Source organism: Dipteris shenzhenensis, chromosome 15 (assembly GCF_047967505.1).
Source record: "Dipteris shenzhenensis isolate YYH24624 ecotype China chromosome 15, Dip_SZ_1.0, whole genome shotgun sequence".
Taxonomy (NCBI): domain Eukaryota; kingdom Viridiplantae; phylum Streptophyta; class Polypodiopsida; order Gleicheniales; family Dipteridaceae; genus Dipteris; species Dipteris shenzhenensis.
The window spans coordinates 46,454,582-46,474,986 of NC_141610.1; the positions used below are offsets into that span (position 1 = coordinate 46,454,582).

Below are 20,405 nucleotides of genomic sequence, written 5' to 3' on the forward strand. Positions count from 1 at the left end.
TAGCATTCGGCCTGGAAAAAATAATATGACTGCATTCTTGGCATATTCTCTGACTGGATCCACAATTTCATCGACCTCAACCATGAGGCCAACTGAAGGAACCGAGTCTTTCCACTCTTTTCTCGTATCTGCAAATCCTTCATGCATTACATCATATACCAGTTGAGCCTCAAGAGTATCATGCATCGGGTCATGCTGACCCTCAACCTGCTTTTGCTTCTTGCAGGGAGCCGAGCGCTCCTTTTGAAACGTTTTTTCATATGAATACTCTGCCATGACTTTGTAAGAAAGGGAGCTTGGGAATGAAGTACCTGTAAAAGGGTAGTGAAAGCCAAAAAAACCAGTCCCAAAGAAATATCCACAGGAAGCCCACAAGAGAGGAGAAGAAGAGTATAGCTGGTAAGGAGAGAGCAGAGGGATAGGTAAGATTTTGGTGGAAGACACAGGACTGCTAGGGAAGACACCGGAGCAAAAAAACCCCAAAACTTGTACGGCAAGAGGTACTAAATTGTACGGACGACGATGAGCTGTGCTGAAGTATATACGGGCTGCACGGGGGGGAGTCTGACTGTACGGGAAAACTGAGCTGGTACGGAATCGTACAGACGTACGGACGCCGTACGGCGACCGTACAGATGTACGGACGAAAGCTGCGCAGGGATCCTGGCGAGGACGAAATGCAGAACGGCGTACACCTCACTAAAATCACGCAAACATACTGTGAACAGTGCACACACACCGAGGGGACTGTACAATAAGTACGGAAGAGCAGCAGCAGATGCGAGCCTGTACGGAACAGCTGAGGCAGGCTGGAACCTGTACGGAACAGCCGTACGACCTGTACGGGTAGCCGTACAGGTGGTATGGGAAACTGCAAAGGACGCGACCTGTGGAGCACACACACTCAGTTTCTCACACACACACACACACAATGCCAACACACACACACACACACACACACCCCTTTGCATCTCATGCCTTCAACTTATCCCTTTAGCCAAACCCTTTCCTGCCCCTTCTCCCTATTGCACGAATCAGAGCAATTCAGAGATCTATGACTTGGGCTCAGCTAGAGGCTATGATTGATGTGAGACATGAGTGAGAAAAAGGATCCCTGCACAAATATCTTCAAAGTAGGGACAGCCCTCCCACAAATAGAGGTGCCACCATGACCCAACCTACTTGAAAGTGACTAGTGTTGGGTCTATGTTCCACTCCTTGCCCAAGCAGGCCAACACTTTGATCCTGTACCACTCAAGTAAGTCTAAAGTGCCATCCATCTCTGGGTCTCCATCGAACACTGACTGGAGAAGCCCCTCCGGCCTTAGTCTATAATGCTTGGAGCAGAAGGATCCAAGGGCTCGGTGCAAATACTCGATCCTCACAAGTGCAAATACTCGATCCTCGGGGGAACCCTATCCTAGAGACCTATCCATATTAATGTGGGAGGTCTGAGGTTCTATGTAGTCTATCCTCCAAGATTCATGGATGACAGGGTCTATCTCTAGCATCTGCATGCTTGCCCCCCTAAGGTGGGAGAGGGCTCCGGTGCCTCTGCCTTAGGGGAAGACGGTTCCAGCCCCGTAAGAACTAGCCAAACCATTGACCCACTGCATCGAACTGGTATGAGTCACCTCCCCTAGCATGAGGCCCTCCAGGTGCCAAAGAAGGGACTGGTGCTCAAACTCCTCTCAACATTGAGGCTGACCCGGATATGACTCCTCTCAATATTGAGGCTGGCGCATGTTTGGGGGGGGGGGGGGGGGGAACATGTCTCTGCTTTGTCCATCTCGTTCGCATCCGAGGGAGACAGTCCTTCATCTACTATAGACCTGCCCAGTTGCCCGTGACTTTCTTCCTAGATTGGGGACTTATCTTCGTGCCCGTTTTCCTCATATCGCTTTTGGCAGGAAGTATTGGTGGTTTGGGAGATATACCACCACCCCCACTACATTTTAGTTTTTCAGTTGGTGTCGGTATTGGGCTCTCTGGTCATTATATCATGCACGTATCTCTCCGCTCTATGGACACTCTGTTATAGATGTTTATCATTTCTTCTGTTCCTCCCTGCTTTGCTCTCTGCAGGATGCACATTGCATGGGAGATCTTCCAGCGGTCCAGCATGGAGTGAGCCCAGGCAGTACTAGCTTTCCCAAAAGGGCTCTACTATGCATCTCCGGGTCAATGATGCCAACCCTCCCTCTGCCTGACAGAAAGCCTTAAGGGAGTTCTGGTGCTCAGACCTGCAAATCATGTTGCTGACACTTGTTTGTAGTTCAAAAACAACCTGAAATGCCCTAGCAGAAAATTCTAGTTGATCAATGAATGTATAAATGTGCGCAGGCTGTGCTGAGTTGGGAGACATGTAAAAATAGGAATCGTCGTGAAAACGAGTAAACTTGTTTGATGGATCTCTCCAATGAGACCAAATGATGAAGTGATTTTGCTAGCAGGAAGAGGCTACAGCCATAAAGGAAGAGGCTACAGCCATAGAGAATAGTCATGATACCATTTGAAATGGAAAGAGAAGAGGTTGGAAGCAGGAAATTTTGGGGAGCTTGTATTCCATGATGAGTGACAGAATTGAATCGGATTATATATTGATCCCCATAATGGCTGACCTGGCACCCACATGGCCCCAATATGATCCTGCATGATAATTCCGCTTTGATAATCTTCACCTTAGAAGAAAAAACAAAATTTTAATATGAAAAATAAACCACACTGTAATTCTCTAAATATTGACTCGTGGTTTAAAGCCTATCTAAGCAAATATCAAATGGACAAAACATTTTCAACATCCATGACTTGAAATTTTTTATTAACCTCAAAGTAAAACTCACACTTAACTGTAGCACATTCGCATGTGCTATGCCAGCCACAATGTCGAATCATTCAGGATATTGATTGCAAGTGGATATTCAAAAGCTTGACTATGATAGAAACTCACTCCAATCAGGACGCCGATTTCAATACCAAAAAAGAGAGTACTGGTGGCTGCAACAATCCATAGGAGAAAGTCTCGCTTCTCCACACGCCAAAGAAAAATTGGTTCATCGTAGTCTATCTATGCAAAGGCAAAAACAAGAACGCTTTCACAATAATCCATGGCATGTTCTCTTTCTTTTACAAATTGTATCCCTACAAAACATGCCGCACACTCCTTTTCACAGAAAGGCTATGAAAAGAAGACAGGAGATCCATTCCAAAGCTTTCACTTTTATTTTATTAGGATATCATAGTTGTACATATTTCACTTCACTCACTAAAAGGACACTCTCTCTCCTTTCTAATCAAGTCTAAATGAAGAATATAGAACCTACCAAACCAACCACAGCAGAGACAACAATCGCCGCCAAAGTGCACTGTTTAAAAACAAACCAAAAACTTTAATCAGTTATGACCTCAAACGGTACATTCTATCATGCTATGGTTTTGCCAAACTTGTTTCCATAGCTATTTCTGACAAACATCAACGAAAGAAACCTCCCTGATCCTGAAATCAACATGCACAAATAAAACAACAAGACCCTGCTCACAAAGATGAAAACAATAATCTTTTACACCTACAATAACAAACTGGTTTGCATCATACTAGCATATGCAATGACAACAACATTGTTAGGGTGATTGATGATGAGTGAGCTCAAGTTGTATTAACATAAAATCTTAGGGCTTTGCATATATTTAAAGGTGATAAACAGGTCAAGGAAAATGCAACCCATCCCAGAAACTATACCTTGTTTTATTTCACCGGCTCTGATTTCTTTTCCCTTGAAGTAGACTTCTATTAAGTATGAGAGAAGAATCCAAGAGCAAAGATCTCAAGGCATAAATACCATGCTGAACATGAAGATACCACTCAAGTATCTATGCATATGCAAAGCCTGAAAAAACCAAGTGTGTGGCTCGAAATTCCACACCATGCCGCTCCTGCTCCCCTCCCATCCCCTCCTCTCAGCCCCGCCCTCCTCATCTCAGCTTTCCCTCAGCCTCTCCCTCCCTCCCTTCTCCTTCTCAGCCCCTCTCAGCACCTCTCCTTCAGCCCTTCCCCCTCTCAGCCTCTCAGCCTCCCCTTCTCAGATTCCCTAACTCAGCCTCTCCTCCCTCTGAGCCTCCTTCCTTCAGCCCCTACCTCCTGTCAGCCACCCTCCCACACCAAGTGTGTGGCTGGAAATTCCACACCATGCGGCTCCTGCTCCCCTCCCATCCCCTCCTCTCAGCCCTGCCCTCCTCATCTCAGCTTTCCCTCAGCCTCTCCCTCCCTTCCTTCTCCTTCTCAGCCCCTCTCACACCTCTCCTTCAGCCCTTCCCCCTCTCAGCCTCTCAGCCTCCCCTTCTCAGATTCCCTAACTCAGCCTCTCCTCCCTCTGAGCCTCCTTCCTTCAGCCCCTACCTCCCGTCAGCCACCCTCCCTCTGACTCTTGTATCCCCCTGCTCCAAGCGACAGACAGATTCCAAAGTGTTTGAGTTGGCCTTCCACATCCGCTCAACGAATGGCAAAGTGTTCAGTCAATCATCGTCCACTACCACTTACCATGAGAACTTGTAGATTTTCAACAGGCGAGTTGCTGCAGCTCCAAAACGATATGGATCTTGAAAGCTCCACCACCCTCTTTGCACAGATCCATGGGTCCCACCCTTTCCAGGTCAGAGGCTAGATGCTTACTGCTTTGGCCTGAAATCTCTCTTTCCACATCTCTAATGTCCAATTATTGGGACGAGACTTTTTCTAGGTAGCTCTTGGGGCTGTGAGCATAGTGCTCAAGGCTAGTCCCTTGACACTTGGTTCTAGAAGGACATTAGATTTTGACCCGTAGAGGAGGATAGAAGGGCCACGTCACTTTTCCTTTGATTCCCCGGCTTTCCTCCTCAGATTCATCATCGGCTCCTTGCCACTATAAGAGCTGTTTCAGGCAAGTCACAGAGATCCCTCCCCAGTCTTTCCTCTTCCATAGCGGAGGCGATCAGATCTGATGTGGTTCCCAAAGTTAGGGTCAGTGTGTCTAACCTAACATTCCATATGACCATGCTATGCCCTAGCCGCCGGATGGCTCTCTTTTCTGGCAAAGAGTCGAGATCAAGGGCATACAGGATAAGTGTCGGATATACATGACCTTTAGGCACTTTGCAAGAGATTTGCCAAAGACGAAGAAAAGACCCAAGAAGTCTTCTAGTGTGGCCCCACCTTGTAGCGCTCCTTTGGCACTGCCTACATGAGCTATTGGTCCCGCACCTGTGCCCCTGCTGCATTGTGGTTAGAGTCGACGCTTCTCCACCACTTGCAGATCAAAAGGCCCCTTCTCTTTCATAAGAACCAGGTCTTATCACGGCCCACGATATCCCAGTTCTGGTTGCAAGCAGTGGAAGTGATAACCCAATTCAAGCAACAGCCAATGTTGCCCCCCTAATTTAGTACTAGCCACCCCTAATGTAGTTTTAGTAGAGGTCAATGACGATATTCCTTTAGAGCATTCTCCAGATCCACGACATACACTGCATTCATAACCTATCACCTGAGTACTCTGCATGCCTTTCCACCCTACTCACATATATCAATGGCAATCGCTCCTCGAGGAACGACCAGCCCTGATCACCCGCTCTCTCCATGAAGCCGCCCTACACACTTTCACACAAACCATCTGCTCCACTCACCCACTGCTGCTGCTAAGCATTAGTATCCTATAATAACTGGTAGGATGATGAGTATCAACCTCCTCTACGCTGTCAATCCAGGTTCGATACTAAGAATCACCTTTCAAGTGAGACAAAGACGATATCCAAGCACCATCCTCTGGTCCGCTAGAAGAGGTGGGCTTTCGTTCACCAGAACGAGGAGGATCTCATAAACATTACACCACTAGATGGCAACGAGATGAGATGAAATGGATGGAATTATGAGGTACAACAACTATGCGAGATCATGGAGTTAGTAACAAAAGATTCGATAAAAATTATGGCAAGACCTAAGGGCAAAACTGCAGTTCTACAAACAAGAATTAATCCAATGGACAAATACAGGATGCAGAAATACCTTGGGGAAGACATATCAATGTTTAAAAGGCATCTAATATGTAAAATCAGAACCAGCTCACATGATCTGGAGGTGGAGAAAAGAAGGTGGGCAAGACCTAGAGTCCCAAGAGAAGAAAGAGCATGCAAAATCTGCCCCACAGGGGAGTTGGAAAAGAAGCAATATGTACTCCTAAGATGTTGGGCCTATGCACACAACAGAGAAAGATATGATGACAATAAAGGCAACTTGTCACAGGGACATAAATTTTCTAGACCTATGAATACCTTTGGCCTCTCATTGATTAGAATTTTAAAAAGGGCTAATGCCATCGGCCTAGGCAAGTAGCTGAAGGGCAAGAGAGGGGTAAAAATCCCACCGCTAAAAATAGCACCATTGGCCACGTTTGGCAAGCTGGCTTGGAAAGCAAGCACAAAAGTCGAAATTCACTGGGAGGCAATTTTTTGGAGGAGAGGAAGGTAGAGAGAGGCAAGTCACAAGCTGGGAAATCGCCCCAAGGCCATTCTAACAATCATCTTGCTCATTTTTTACTACCAGAGCAGTCCGTGGGCTGTTAGGGAGCTGCCAAGGGTGCCAGAAGCTCAAAAATCAAATTCTCCTATGGCAAGGGAGCCTCCAGAAGAAGTCACCATCAACCAAGGAGCTGCTAGGGCTGCCAAAAGCTTAAAAACGAAATTCTCCTACAGCCAGGGACTCTCCAAAAGAATTCGCCTACAGCCAGGGACTCTCCAAAAGATTTGCCATCAATCAGGGAGCTGCCAAGGCTGCCAAAAGCTCAAAAATGAATTCCGACTTCAACCAGGGAGCTGCCAGGTGACTTTGCCTTCAACCAAGGAGTTGCCGGGGTCTATTTTGCTGGGTCTAGTGTTGCGTGTCTGCTCCGAACAGCAGAAAGTTGCTTCCAAAATTCTCTAACAGACATTTTGCATGGAGAGTCATCCTTTTTTTCTCTATCAGCTAGAGTAACCCCAAGAGGCCAGCGAAGGTTTGGCACTAGTAACAACCTGTGAGAGCTAGTTGGCTGAGTCAGGCTGCTAGTAACAGCTCCGGATTGTGTGCAAACTTGGCGTGTTTGAGGGATTGATGCTTGGACAGCCAGGAAGAGGGTGATTCTGCATTGTAGGTGTTGATGGGATTTTTGGAACTGTTGTCCATGGAATATGCACTGGATTTGGATGCCCTTTTCAGCCAGGGATTGGCTGAGTAGCAGGTTGCTTGTGCCTGCTAGGTTGGACTCAGTTGGGCTGTGTTTGGACAGAGGCATTTAGCTTTGCTGTAATTTTGCCTTTTGAATAAAGAAATAAAGAAATACCAAAAGGGGCACCAAGTTTGGGGCCACCCAATCAGGTGTCTGGTTTCTAAGCAAGAGCAATCTAGCTCCTCGTTGTGGGTTGTGTTCTTGCTGATATTATTTTCTAAGTGGCTGAAATATTGGAACTTGCTGGTTAATATTTATTTACCGCCCTTTCGTTTATGGGTTCACAACGTGAAAATTCTATTAGAATAAAGCTAGGAAGTCATCTAAAAACGGTTTTGGACCACCGCAACAAGATACTTGACTAGCACACAAGCTAGCTCAACAAGTACTAAATAAAATAGATAGCAAGTCTGAAACCCAAACCAGATGAAATCGCAATTCACTTTGGCACCATAGGACAGTTCGCAATCAACAAGGGACTCCTCTGAAGTAAATCGCGATATCCGAGGCAAGATTCCTAGCCTTGAAATTCCGTACACTCCTCGGGAAACGTGCCGAAGCTGTGGAGATCAAATCGCCAACAAGATAGAGTGCCGCGAGAGAAGGGTAAGGAGCAAAACATAGCACTAGGGCCCATAAATAAGGATTGGACCCCCCCGAAGGTCTTTACTGCAATAGAATAAGGCTTTGTACAACCGGCTCTCACAAGAGCATGGACTATTGAGTACAATCTGTGTGTTCTAGAGCTTTGAGGCTCTTCTTTTATAGACTTAGCCTCCAACCCGAAAGCAAGAGCTTTGTAATAAGCTGGGGCTAGCTTTTAGCTTTTTCTTAAGCCTAAATTAGGCATACCTTTCTTAGAAAGCTGATCTTTCTCTAAAATCATCCTTAGGGGGATGGAAATTGTGCTGGAATTCTTGCTGATTTGGCCTTGTGGGGTCCTCCATAAAGTAGGCACCCACATCTTGGTGCTTTTTGCACTTTTCCCTTAATTCTAGGGTTTTTTTGCACTCCTCTTGGTCCTACAGATTGCCACAAACAAAAACCAACACTTTAACCCATTAAAAGTTAGACTAATGCATGCATTCTAGTTCTTGGACTGTTTCTAGTCCCTTGTGGGCATCCCCACAATTCTCTTTTTACCAATGCAAGGCAAAAGTAAAAACAATAAAACTTATTCTTGGTTAACCAACTTCACCATTCTTTGACTGAAGTCAATTCTAATAAAGATTACTATTTATTTTCTTAGGAGAAGTCCCAAATGGTGACAAAGTCTATAGTATTTTCTTTCACCGCATGTAGAGGATTCGGCTAACCAATTGGCTTTAGAGTTATCCAAGCGACTAGCGAATAGTGGAGTTAGCACAACCTGGTATGCATGTATATCTAGATGTTTTGTCAGTATCTGAAAAAAAAAAGAGTCTCGCATGCACTCAGGGTTGCCATTGGATAGTTACGGGTCTCGTCCCACCAACTGAGGATTGAGACAAGTGGGCAACCAAGAAAGCATGGATCTGCAAGCTATGAGACGTGGATTGTACATGCCCAATCTACTACGAGATTCGGGGATAGTATCTTTGCCTCTCTTAGGAGGGCCACGGGAGGGACACAGGGTTGGACCACTGTCTTGGCGATCCAATTTCATGACCAAGTTTGCATCAGCCTTTATAGATTTAGATGCGCCGACACACAAAGATTCCATTGAGTTAGATCTGACAGAAGGAGGAGACAGTGACACCAAAGATAGAGCTAGACGAGGAGCATAAGGTGTCACCAATTACCACCCTATAATTAGACATCATGGACTTCTTGAGCCACGGGAAAGTTCTCCTCCTTCGAGACTTCAAAGTCAGGATTGCAAACCGCCAAGCACTGGTCATTGATTTTCCGCATGACTCGATCCTATTCCCTAATAATAATTTAGATGAGGCAAGTATCTCTTAAGTTACTATAGATTGATGAGCCCCAATCACCTTGTATGGTGCAGGATGCGTGATTTGATTGTCTACAATGGCCTAGAAAGATGCCCTTCCTCTGTGGGCTCACTTGTTTCCTACACAGAGAAGGTTCTAATGTAGTTGACTACCACATGTCATCCCCTGCATTTGCCTCTCACATCACACATTTCTACATCCCCTTACCCCTGCTTTAAGCCTACCATATGTACTTAGGTGCACATATAAATTGGAAGAAATCCAATGACTTTGGATCAGCTATGATGGTGCCCCAGATTGGGGGACAGATTTAGGTTTTACTTGGATTCAAAGGGGCAACCCTATTAGATGCTTGAGCTGTCAAGTTAGTGTGGGCATTTACCCTTCACGACAGTTTGCTCTAATGTTGGAGCGCATCCGGAGGAAACTCCTTTTCTAGAGTTTTGCTAGCCTTGACCTTGCTTCCACAGTGGTAATGGTCACCCAAGTGTTGTTTGCCACAGTTGGTTTGTTCACTCATGATTACTTAGGCATACTCAAAAGAGGATCCTGCCATCCTCACAGGGAGAGATCGATAGACAGCCTATTATGTGGAATGACTCAATCCTTGATTATCTTGGAAGGCCCTCAGTGGGAGAGAGGTGGAATCATGGAAGGCTTTTAAAAATCCTTCCAAAGAAACCCAGGTTCCCGTTGGTTCGTCACCTCAGAGGAAGTAGCAGTAGGGTTGAACACATTCACACAACCTTACCCTGGATTGGGCGTGTATAGAAGACCAGCAACACACTTACTATAGGGTGGATGGGATCCTTTTGAAGACAAGAGGTCTCTCGCAAGGTTAAGATGGGAATGCTTTTGTCTTTGATGTGCACCATTGGGACAAGCTTTCTACGTACACAAATGAGAATATCTGGTGGATGCACGCTTTGAGCACATCAAAATTCTGGGTCACATGGAGCAGTGTTTTATGGCTTCAAGTTGGTATTTAGACTGACGTCCCAAGAGCATACCTCTTGGCTCTCGGAGGGTTTGGCTTTATGGGGGTATCCCCATAAAGTATTTGCAGTGGGAGCCCAAAAAGTGGGAGTGCATTGATGCAGAAAATCATGAGAACAGCCTCCCATTCTTTCAGTACTTTGTTAGCAATGCCTGGAGGAACAAACTCAGTATCAAGGGCTGGAAGTCTTCCAAATATTGCCATTGGGAGGAGTGGCAGATTTCAACGAATTCGCAGAATCCTTTTGAAGAAGGCTCTCGAAGTCTCTTATTCTCTTTTGGCTTTCTATTCATGGAGGAATTGCAATAAACTAGCGTTCAGGTTTGGGACTCCCTCCTCATACCCACGATGCTTCTCACATGTTGAAATCATTCAGCATTGCGTTTGGGATTGCATACAGCGCAAGGTTATTTGGAAGAGAATCCCACGACTTGTGGGTAGTTTTGTTCCCTCGCCTTTTTTATGATTGGGGTTCAATGGCTTGGCTCTCTCTGACTGGATCTCAAACATTTTACATACTCATGGGCTATGCTCTTTAGATGATGATCGATTCTCTTACTACAGACATGCACATGCCTTGGTGAACACTTCTTGGAGGATCGTGGTAAGCATATCAACCTGGCATATACCAAACACCACGTATATATTGAGCTTTGCCAATTGGCAAATCAATGGGGTCGCTCCCTGTTCCCGCCGTGAGGTCTTCACAAGCATCATTCGCACGAGTAACATGCCATCCATAAACAGGTTTAATGCTCCAAAAAATCCAATGTTAAGAAAGGTAGATGCAATTACTGCAAACAGGTTGGCCACTACATTAGTGAATGACAGACAAGGATTGCAAATTAGAAGGAAAAAAGGACAATACTAGCAGTAATTTTGCTGTAACTTCACTTGAGAACACAAATCCTCAACTGCAAGCTAACTTCGTGTAGGATGTGCATGAGGTAAAGACTATTTCTTTGCACTAGTGGGGACAGCCTCTACTTCTAATACTAGGGTCTGCAGGGGGAATCCCATAAGCATACAGAAAATGCCCCATTTTATATTTCTACTTCAGAGAGCACATCATGTCTTGCACATGTTTGTGATGCCTCTTTTTTTGTTCAAGGAAAAGTGTTCAACACAGCACTTGGACAATGGTGCTTCTAGGTAAACAACTCCAAGGACAATGGCACTTCTAGGTAGATGATGGAAGGAGTGTCCTCCATCTTTATTCTTTTCAGTTTTTCTAAATGCATCACTTCCACTCCCCCTTTTTGTTTTGAGTTAGCCTGCCAAAGCTTGCTCTCCTTGACTAGACGCATAAGAAAAATTAGAGACGACTCCTGCAACAACAATCCAACCATCTCATCAACAGTGCAAGGAGATCCTCTTAGGTAAATACCAAGAGCTGTAACACACACTCCATATGAGAGAGCCAGCCATTTATACTAATTGAGACCAACTTGTCTTCTTCAATGCTCTCATCAACATGGCAAGTGTTGATCCCTCAAATTTGCAATTTTAGATATCTGGTCCGTGATGGATTGACTATCCTGCATCTTAAGCCCTTGTAGTGATTACGCAATGCAATCACCGGTGCTTCATTCCTAATGCCAATCTATCCCAAATCTCTTTGGCAAGTGTGCATGACTTGATGTCTTTCATAATGTGTTTCTTCATTGCAAGAGCAACAAAAAACAATGCATGTGCGTTCTGCCTATCAAAATTTGTTTGCTCATTCTGGAAACAAGAGAAGAATTTGTAGAGAAAGCCGAATTGAGTGCCTTTTAGCTTTCCTCCGTGAAAAATCATTTTCTCGGTTTTCATACAAACACTTGAGATTCAGCCTAGCCACGTTGTATCCTTTAATCCTCTCTTGAGATTTTTCATTAACCTATGGTATCATAAACTAAAAACTAAAAACATTGAGAGCCTTCTACGTACCTGAGGTACATGTGCGAAGATTGGAGTCAAAAAAAGAAGAGCTGCCCCCATTATGATTCCTGTAATAATTCCTGCAAGCCCTGTATTTGCTCCACTTTCATTATTAACAGCAGATCTTGAAAAGGATCCTGCAAGCAAGCCATCAGGAACAAAGTTGACACACAAATGTTATTGAAGGTAGAAAACAAGATGATGGGCATTATTGTAGTCTATCTGCACCCCTACTATTTCCCATATTTGTCACATGCCACACATGATCCTTCGCATTTCAACTCTTGAATCAGTATTAAAAAAATGAGAATTATGTGTCAACAAATGAAAGAAGGGATGGGAGAGCACAACCTAGGCCAAAGCCTAAATTTTACAACATGAAGAGAGGTGAAAGCCCCTACACACAGCGCATAACATGACATAATGAATAGCATTGGCGAATTCGAATCTTGAGCAACATCTTAAAATCCCGATGCCGAGGCGCATCATGCCAAGTCTTGTAGATAACCATCCCATTCAGGACATTGAGACCATTGATTGAGATCGGTGTACAGATGAAGCCACTCAAGAGATGAGAGATTGTAGTTGAAGGTCTTGACAAAGAACCAATCCTAGTAGTGTGCTAACTACATAGTGCTTTCAACAGACACACCTAATGACAGCCACCTACACTTGGCTGGATCCTACCTTAACTAAGAGAGAGTTTCATAGCATGACTTATAGCCAGTGTCATCAAAAAATGTGTTTTGTCAAATCAAAACGTGGCAAAATGTTTCTAGCTGAAAAGTATATACAAAACGTGTGCAACATGGCACTTGCACAGGTGAAAACATATTTTTTACAAAAGGGTTTTTTAAGACTTTCTCTCTATTTTTTAGGGTGTTTTTCTTTAAAAAATTTGGGTTGCCTTCTTCTTAGGAGGGACCGACTTTTTCCCTGTATGTGTATACAGGATGTGTATGTATTTTGGGTTTGTTTATTGTGTGTGTGTGTCTATGTGTGTGTGTGAGAGATCAAAACTCTTGGATGCTTGTATTGGGCATATTCAACACCAACATAGGCATTTGCAATATTATCCATGATTTGCTTGTGAGGCACAAATCCATATTACGCAAGGTGCAAGCCTCTATACTGGAGCAGCTATCATGTGTTTCCTTTTCAGCTTCTTCTAGTTTATAAGTAGTAGTTGTCTCACCTTTGAATGTACATTCTTCTTTCTGAAAGTTTCTTTTACCAAAAAATCAAGGGGGGGGGTTTGGTGATATTTTCTTTGCATGGGCGAAAAGGCGGATTGTTGGTAGCCTAGTTTAGTGTAGACATATGAAGAGCAAGATGATCAAGGAGGATCAAAGCACCATTTTCAGCTTCTTCTAGTTTATAAGTAGTAGTTGTCTTACCTTTCAATGTACATTCTTCTTTCTGAAAGTTTCTTTTACCAAAAAATCAAGGGGGGGGGACGGGGGGTAGTGAGGTGAAAAGACGGATTGTTTGTAGCATAGTTTAGTGTAGATATATGAGGAGCAAGATCCAGAAGGATCAAAGCACCATGAGAGACACATAAGATGGGAAACACTCAATCTATTGCAATGTGTGTTGAACAATACAAGATAGGCTGCTTATATAAAGAGAGCATTTAGAATAGTCAAACCATGTGGGATCCTATGATCCACATCCCTTCTAGTGGTAGCCTTTGCTTCACGTCTTCCACATCCTTGGGTGGCTACTTTAATTCACACAACAACATACCTTAGATCATACCTTTGCCTCTAATTATGTGCATATGGCACCACATCTCTCAACACCTCCCCTTGATGCCATGATCCATTTGGCTAGCGCAAGGTGGTCTGATGTGAGTCTACAATTTCATCACCTCCCCTTAGTACATACCTGCTACTTAAGGTGGTCAAGTGTGGTATTACAAGATCAATAGCTCCCTTGGGATCTTACATCTCTACTCTTAGGTGGTCAGGTTTGATATCTAAAAACCAAGGTCTACTCATTTGGTAAAAACATGGGCTAAAGGTAGCAAGGTTTGCTTCTTAGTAGATTTTGTTATTGTCGCCATTTTTCTCATTGCTTAATCACACCTCTGTGTAGTTGACTTGCTGAATCTTCTAGTTGTAGTCTTCTGCTTTATGTCCCAGCTTCTTGCGGTGGTTATACTTTGTCTTTTCTTTAATCTGCAATCACTTTCATAAAGACCCATCCTTCCACAATGGTGACACTTCTTTGCTGCTTTGCTGAACAATGCTTGTTCTTCATGGTTGTTACTACATGTTGATGTAGATGTCGATGTAGACGCCTTTAACTCTATCTTTTTCTCAAGAAGAGATGACACACATTCCTCAAGTTTTGGATCCGGAAGATTCTTTAAGGTTGTTGTCAATGCATTATAGTCTTCACACAGGCTTTTAAGGAGAATCGCAAGTACATCCTTTCTCCTAATTTTGCATTTATGTCTTCTAACTGGGTCATAATGCTTTTGATCTTGTTGACAAATTGTGGCATGGAGTCATGGAAGCTCATGTGCAAACCATAGAATTCAATCCTAAGATGAATTTCTTGCTCTTTGCTTTTGCTCTAAACACTATGTTCAACTCACCCCATGCATCTTTGAATCCTTAGAGTCTATGTGATGAATAATGTTCAGACCCAAGTGCAAGTAAATCGGTGATAGTGTTGCTTTGTTGTTTTCTTTCCAAGTTTCGTTTTGTGCAGTGAATATGTGACAGTGTCTAATTACATGTCTAATTACATACAGTACTTTTGATGTTACAAGTGTGTAGGGCTCGAAAAAAAGATTATTTTTGCTTTTTGGATCACAGGAAAATTCCTAGATACCACGATGACCAACACTATCTTAGCCGCCACCCCTGCATCTACAAGCTATTATTGCTGCTTAATTTTGTTGCTTGCTGCTGCTGGTTGCGGATCTGTGTGCTTGCCTTGCACGTATTGCTTGCTTCGCCCTTGTCACTGTAGAGCTGCCTTGAATGTCTGTAGTCAACCATTTCTGCTTTTGTTGTAACTTGCTAGTTGTAGGTCATGTTTACCTTGTATAGTAGCTATGTCAAGTCGAAAGGTTTTGTTCATGTATGCTTGACGTCACTTAGCTATTGTTGCGGCATGTGCTTAGCTGTCAGCACTGCTTGTTGGGTGCGCTACTATAGTTTGTCTCTTATAGATTGCTAGGGTTCTAAAGCTTTGCTTTTCGAGCCTGTCTTCATCATCACCGGACCCGTAGTCAATAACTACAGTTAGGAGCTTTGGCTGAGTATGGTTTTTGCTGCTCTTGGCTAGTCGTAGGTGTTCAACGCTGGCTAATGCTGTGTCGAAGTAGTCTCTCGCTGCCTGGGAAATGAAGACTCTCTCAAAATCAAGGAGGTATGGATTTCTCTCTCTCTCTCTCTCTCTCTCTCTCTCTCTCTTTCTCTAGGACACAACTTTTCTACTCACAACTGAAATCTAAGAAGGAAAGAGGTCACTCTTAGTCAAGTCTCTCAAAAGAATATACTCAAACTTTAAAATGCAATAGCTCACACTACAGGAAACAGAGCTGAGAGTTTCTTGAACCAAAAAAGAAGATCTCTTCACCCTCTACAAGATGGGATAGGAGATAGAAACATGACCAATACTAATGAACTAAAAACTAGGCTAGGAGAATAAGACCTAAGCTTTGATACCATGTGAAAAGGCGGATTGTTCCTAGCCTAGAGTAGTCTAGATACATGAAGAGCAAGATGATCAAGGAGGATCAAGCACCATGAGAGAGACATAAGGTGGGTGGGAATTACTCAATCTATTGCAATGTGTGCTGAACAATATATTTATTTAGAGAAAGTCTTTAGAATAGTCAAACTATGTAGGATCCTATGATCCACATCTCTCCTAGTGGTAGCCCTTGCTCCACATCTTCTCATCATGCAGTCCACGTCCTTGGGTGGCTACTTTAATTCACGCAATACCATACCTTAGCTCATACCTTTGCCTCTAATTATGTGCACATGGCACCATATCTCTCAACAAGATGTCCAATATGGGTTGAGGCAGTTGACCTCCCTTTATATGGCAGACCTGCCTTGCCTTATTTGGTTGAAGCATTGGGCAAGGTGGTCTTCCTTGCTCGTTGTCCAAGCAATGTAAATCGTTTTGTTTATTGTGGAACAATGACAAACCCACTCCCCTGCATGTTGCTCTTCAGAATGACATGGCAGGGATGCCATCCCAGCAAGTTTTATTTAAATTGAAGTGGGATAAATTTGCAGGTTCCCGTTTTTAGTGTGACGAATTCGGACACATGTAATCTGAAAAGTCCACTAGTTTGATTGAAGCCTCCTCTTGTTGCTACCCATCCTAATTGTGGCTCCATGCCAAAGCCTACAATGGTGCCACACTCGGAGTATTGGGAATGCAAGTCCACCACTAAGTGGTTGATAAAGGCAAAGCTAAAATGTTAGGCTCAAATTCCAAGGCTATGGATAGTATGGCAGTTGGAGAACAAGCCTCTTCATCATATGGGCAATATCCTAAAAAGGTTTTTAAGCCAAGAACAACTGCCAATAGAAATTGGACAGAGAATGCATCCTTTTCCAAGGACCCTCAGACATGTGATGGATTTGGGGTTGGCAAGCTTTGGTCCACGGTAATGCGGGCTGATCCATTGTGTTTACCACTTATGTCTGCTATACCCTTGGACAATTCTGTTGCCCTCTTCTGGTCATTTTTCTAATGATGAGCAAGGGCCTATCAAGAAAATGTTGGTCTGCCACTGCCTGGCACAGCCATGCAGAAATAGCTTTGAAGTCATGCTATTTCTATCTAGTTGTATATATGTATATACCGATCAAGTGCTTTACTTATAATGTACAAGGCCTCTGTAAAACAATTAAATGGAGGATCCTTTGGGATTACATTACAGCTCATAGGTTGCATATTGTTTGTTGGCAAGAGAACAATCAACACTCCTTTATGGGCCGTCATTTCTTTGCAGGATTTCGCATCTTTTATGCTGATCAAGCTTCTTTTTTGCGAGTTGCTATGCTCATACATCATCTCTTTGCAGTATCATCACTTGTATAACAAGCTGCGTAGTCATGGAGGATGATGTCTGTTTCATCTTGAGAGATCACCTAGCAGCCACCGATCCCTTTCCACCAGATTAGGACATGTGGCATGTAACACATATAATTGTGCTGGTCTTAATAGAGGAACAAAAGTTACACTCACATTTCTTAGCAACTGGTCGTTTTTCATTGTCTTCAATCCCACAAGACATCCTAGGACTTGGGCACGGTGTCTCAGGTCTGAGATGTCTGACTAATCACTGCAATGTAAGAGATTAAGAGGAAAATTAAAATTCAAGAAGCAAGATACTTTGAACAGTTTAGGGGCCCAAGAGAGGTAACTAAGGAGTAAGCCTTGAAATTCAGGCAAGCTGAAATAAAGTCTACAATTAAGTCATGAACTCACCTGTGGGTAGTATCTTGCAACTTGTAAGCTGTCGCCCACAAGCAAGCAAAAAATCATGGCACTGAGAAAACTTGCAAAGGGCAAAGAGGACCAAAGGGGCTGCCATATTTCCACACTTGAAGAGGGGGCTGCAAAATTTTCAGATTGAGAAGAGAGGCTGCCTGCAAACAGCAGCCTGAGCAGTCTAGAAGAAAAGGGACCCTCTGCAGTGTGGAAGACTGTGTGGAAGAGGAGAGGAGAGGGATGTGTGGAAGAGGAGAGCCTAGAGGCTAAAGGTATTTAGACAGTCCAAATATGGAAGGGGTGTGTGGAAGAGGAGAGGTGAGATGGGGCAGGCTGATGGGGCAATGATGTTGGCTGTGCACTGAGGAGGCAAGCATAGAGCACACACAAATTGGCATAGAAAGAAGTGGCACGGTGCTTTCCCATATGCATGGACGTCTTGGTTTTGGGCTTAGGTACCAAAAGTGTGGCATTCCATGCATGACATACATTCCGTGCAGTTCCATACGTACAGAACATGTTTAGTATGCAACTATGACTTGTTCATAGGACACTTAACTTTTAATTCAAATGCCAAGTTTCTTGACATTTGACAAAATCCAGGCATACAAATAGTGTTTCACAAACCAACCTTGATACATTACAAAAGAGTTTGCATGTTTCTAAGAGATCCTAGCAAATGGGTGTATATTTAGATAAATATATTTTAGGGCACATGATTATAATTTCAAGTTGTAAATACCTCGAGATAAGGCTCCCCTAGCCATGAAAAAGATGAATTGTCTTTCAAGATCATATTGAAAAGTTTATGGCCTAGATAGAGACAGCTGTCAAGTGATCTATACCGTAAAAAAGAACCCCATATACAGAGAAAACTTGCCTGTAGTGGGATATGCAGAGAAAAATGACCCCAGGACATTCGCAACTCCAAGCCCAAAAAGCTGTCAAGACAATAAATGCATGGTCAGACTACACACACAATCTAAGAAATGCCAAGATACTTGGAAACAAGTATGTGACGTTAATTAGCAAGAAAATTTGAAGTTTACATGTTTGCAGTTGTTACATGCAACGCTAGGCACGAGCATGAAAAATAACACTCAAAAAATGTGAGAGCTGCATCAGTTATACACTCTAACTATTAAGTTTACTATGTGAGTGTATGGTATATGCAAGATTGCTAAAAGGGATTGTCAAAAGCCTCTGTGGACAACCTCTACGATGTTCCCAGTCAACCCATATCTGACTTAGATGACATCCCCCGTCCCATCATTCATAAGTTAGAAGGTAGAAGTTTGCCAAGAAAACAACACAACTGCTGCCTGTGGGAATGCTCTGTTGGAATAAAGAGTGCTCTGTTGGAATAAAGAGTCCCCTGGAGTTATGAGCAAATTTTCTAGAAGAAAGTTCAACCAACAAAGGACATCTTCAATATCTAAACTTTTGTTCACCGTTTCTTTTGACCATGCTGAGATGTTTCACAAAATTTGAGAACTTTCTGAAAGTATTAAAGCATTGTGGCAGCCATAGTTCTTTCAACAACATTTTTCAAATTAACTAGATCATATTTCATGAATCGTACCTTAATGCACAACTAATAAAATTCTACGGAAGACCAAAGGGTCTATGAGACTACAATGAAACTAATACAATGAGTTGAGGGTGGAGCCACTAAGCGGGCAGATACATAGAGAAAGAACTCTCTGAGCCCTCGAATTGGGAGCCACTAGGGACATCAACTTTGGGACGGGGCATCAATGTGTAAGGATGATCATTGATGTAGTGGCATGTAACCCATGTGTGGTCCGTTGTGGTCTCCTAGCTATAGCCCTACGGCGAACAAGTGCCACCATCAATCCTGTGGGTCGGGCCTCCGGCCTGATGAGCATGGAGTCCCCTAATGTGATATGTGCCTCAATGCGCCAACGAGTCTGGCATGCCTCTAGCTCTAGCTCGAGTCCACGAAGCCATCGGCTCCGTGGGTCTTGCTGGTCGGTGCTGCCTAGCTGGAAAACTTAGTGATCGTACTACTCTGAGTGAGGTCTGAGTGGGGTCTGCTGACTGTGTGTCCTAATCTCCCCTATGTGCTCTGAGCAACCACTTCCTGTGTCAGACAGCCTCATGGATGAAGAAGGTTGCCAGGAATCTTTGGTCTGCGTAGGACAAGAAATTGGATAGGGATCCTAGACCATCTCAAAAAAGGCAGTGATGGCGACCTTTGATCTCGTAGTACACAGGGCATTTGAATGCGAAATGCTCCTCTGACTCGATCTCCCAAGACCCACACAAAGTGCAAATGCGGCCCTCTTTGGGTATGCCCACAACCACTCTCAATATGGAGATGGTGTGACGAAACTACCCAATTGATATCCTCAAGGAGTGAGGGAGGTGGATCCGTGTGTACCTTGGTGGGTCGATGAAGCCCTCCGCTGAAATCCGTGGGCAGTGGTCTCTATAGAAGTTGGGCTTTACAGGAAGCTCACGAGGTGCCAATCAAGTCCAAAATGTGTGTAATTGCAAGAGATCCTCTCGAATGACCTAGTTCACCTCGTGATAGGTAAACAAGGCCTCAACACTATAATTAAAGGAAGGTATCCGGTATATGTGGGGTCCCAGGCTCTCAAACCATATGCATGTACGTGCATACCAGCACCTCTGGTCAACCTCTACTGCCAGTGCCATGGAGGAGGATAGGGCCAACCAAGGAATCCTATGTCGCCCTCTGCGGTGTAAGATCTATACTGTCTAATGCGGTAAAGATATGTGATGACCTGAAATGCTGCATTTCGCTGTAGTGGGGATGCCCCAAACTCAGGCAAAACTATATGATATGGGAGTGAAGGCTTATTG

General features: G+C 43.9%; 1 protein-coding gene across 2 annotated transcripts in view; it reads right to left on the minus strand.

Moving 5' to 3' along the window:
- The window catches only part of LOC147893901 (sulfate transporter 4.1, chloroplastic-like), a 253,154-nt gene that overhangs the window by 110,359 nt on the left and 122,390 nt on the right, over window positions 1-20,405 (minus strand). For both annotated transcript variants that reach the window (XR_015542224.1, XM_087385809.1), the window contains exons 9-12: window positions 18,436-18,496; window positions 12,093-12,220; window positions 3,324-3,365; window positions 2,951-3,067 (exon numbers count right to left, since the gene is read on the minus strand). Coding sequence is in view for 1 of the 2 variants with exons in the window: in XM_087385809.1 (XP_087241935.1) it covers window positions 2,951-3,067; window positions 3,324-3,365; window positions 12,093-12,220; window positions 18,436-18,496 (348 nt within the window). In the remaining variant the exon portion in view is untranslated. The remainder of the gene's footprint in view (window positions 1-2,950; window positions 3,068-3,323; window positions 3,366-12,092; window positions 12,221-18,435; window positions 18,497-20,405) is intronic.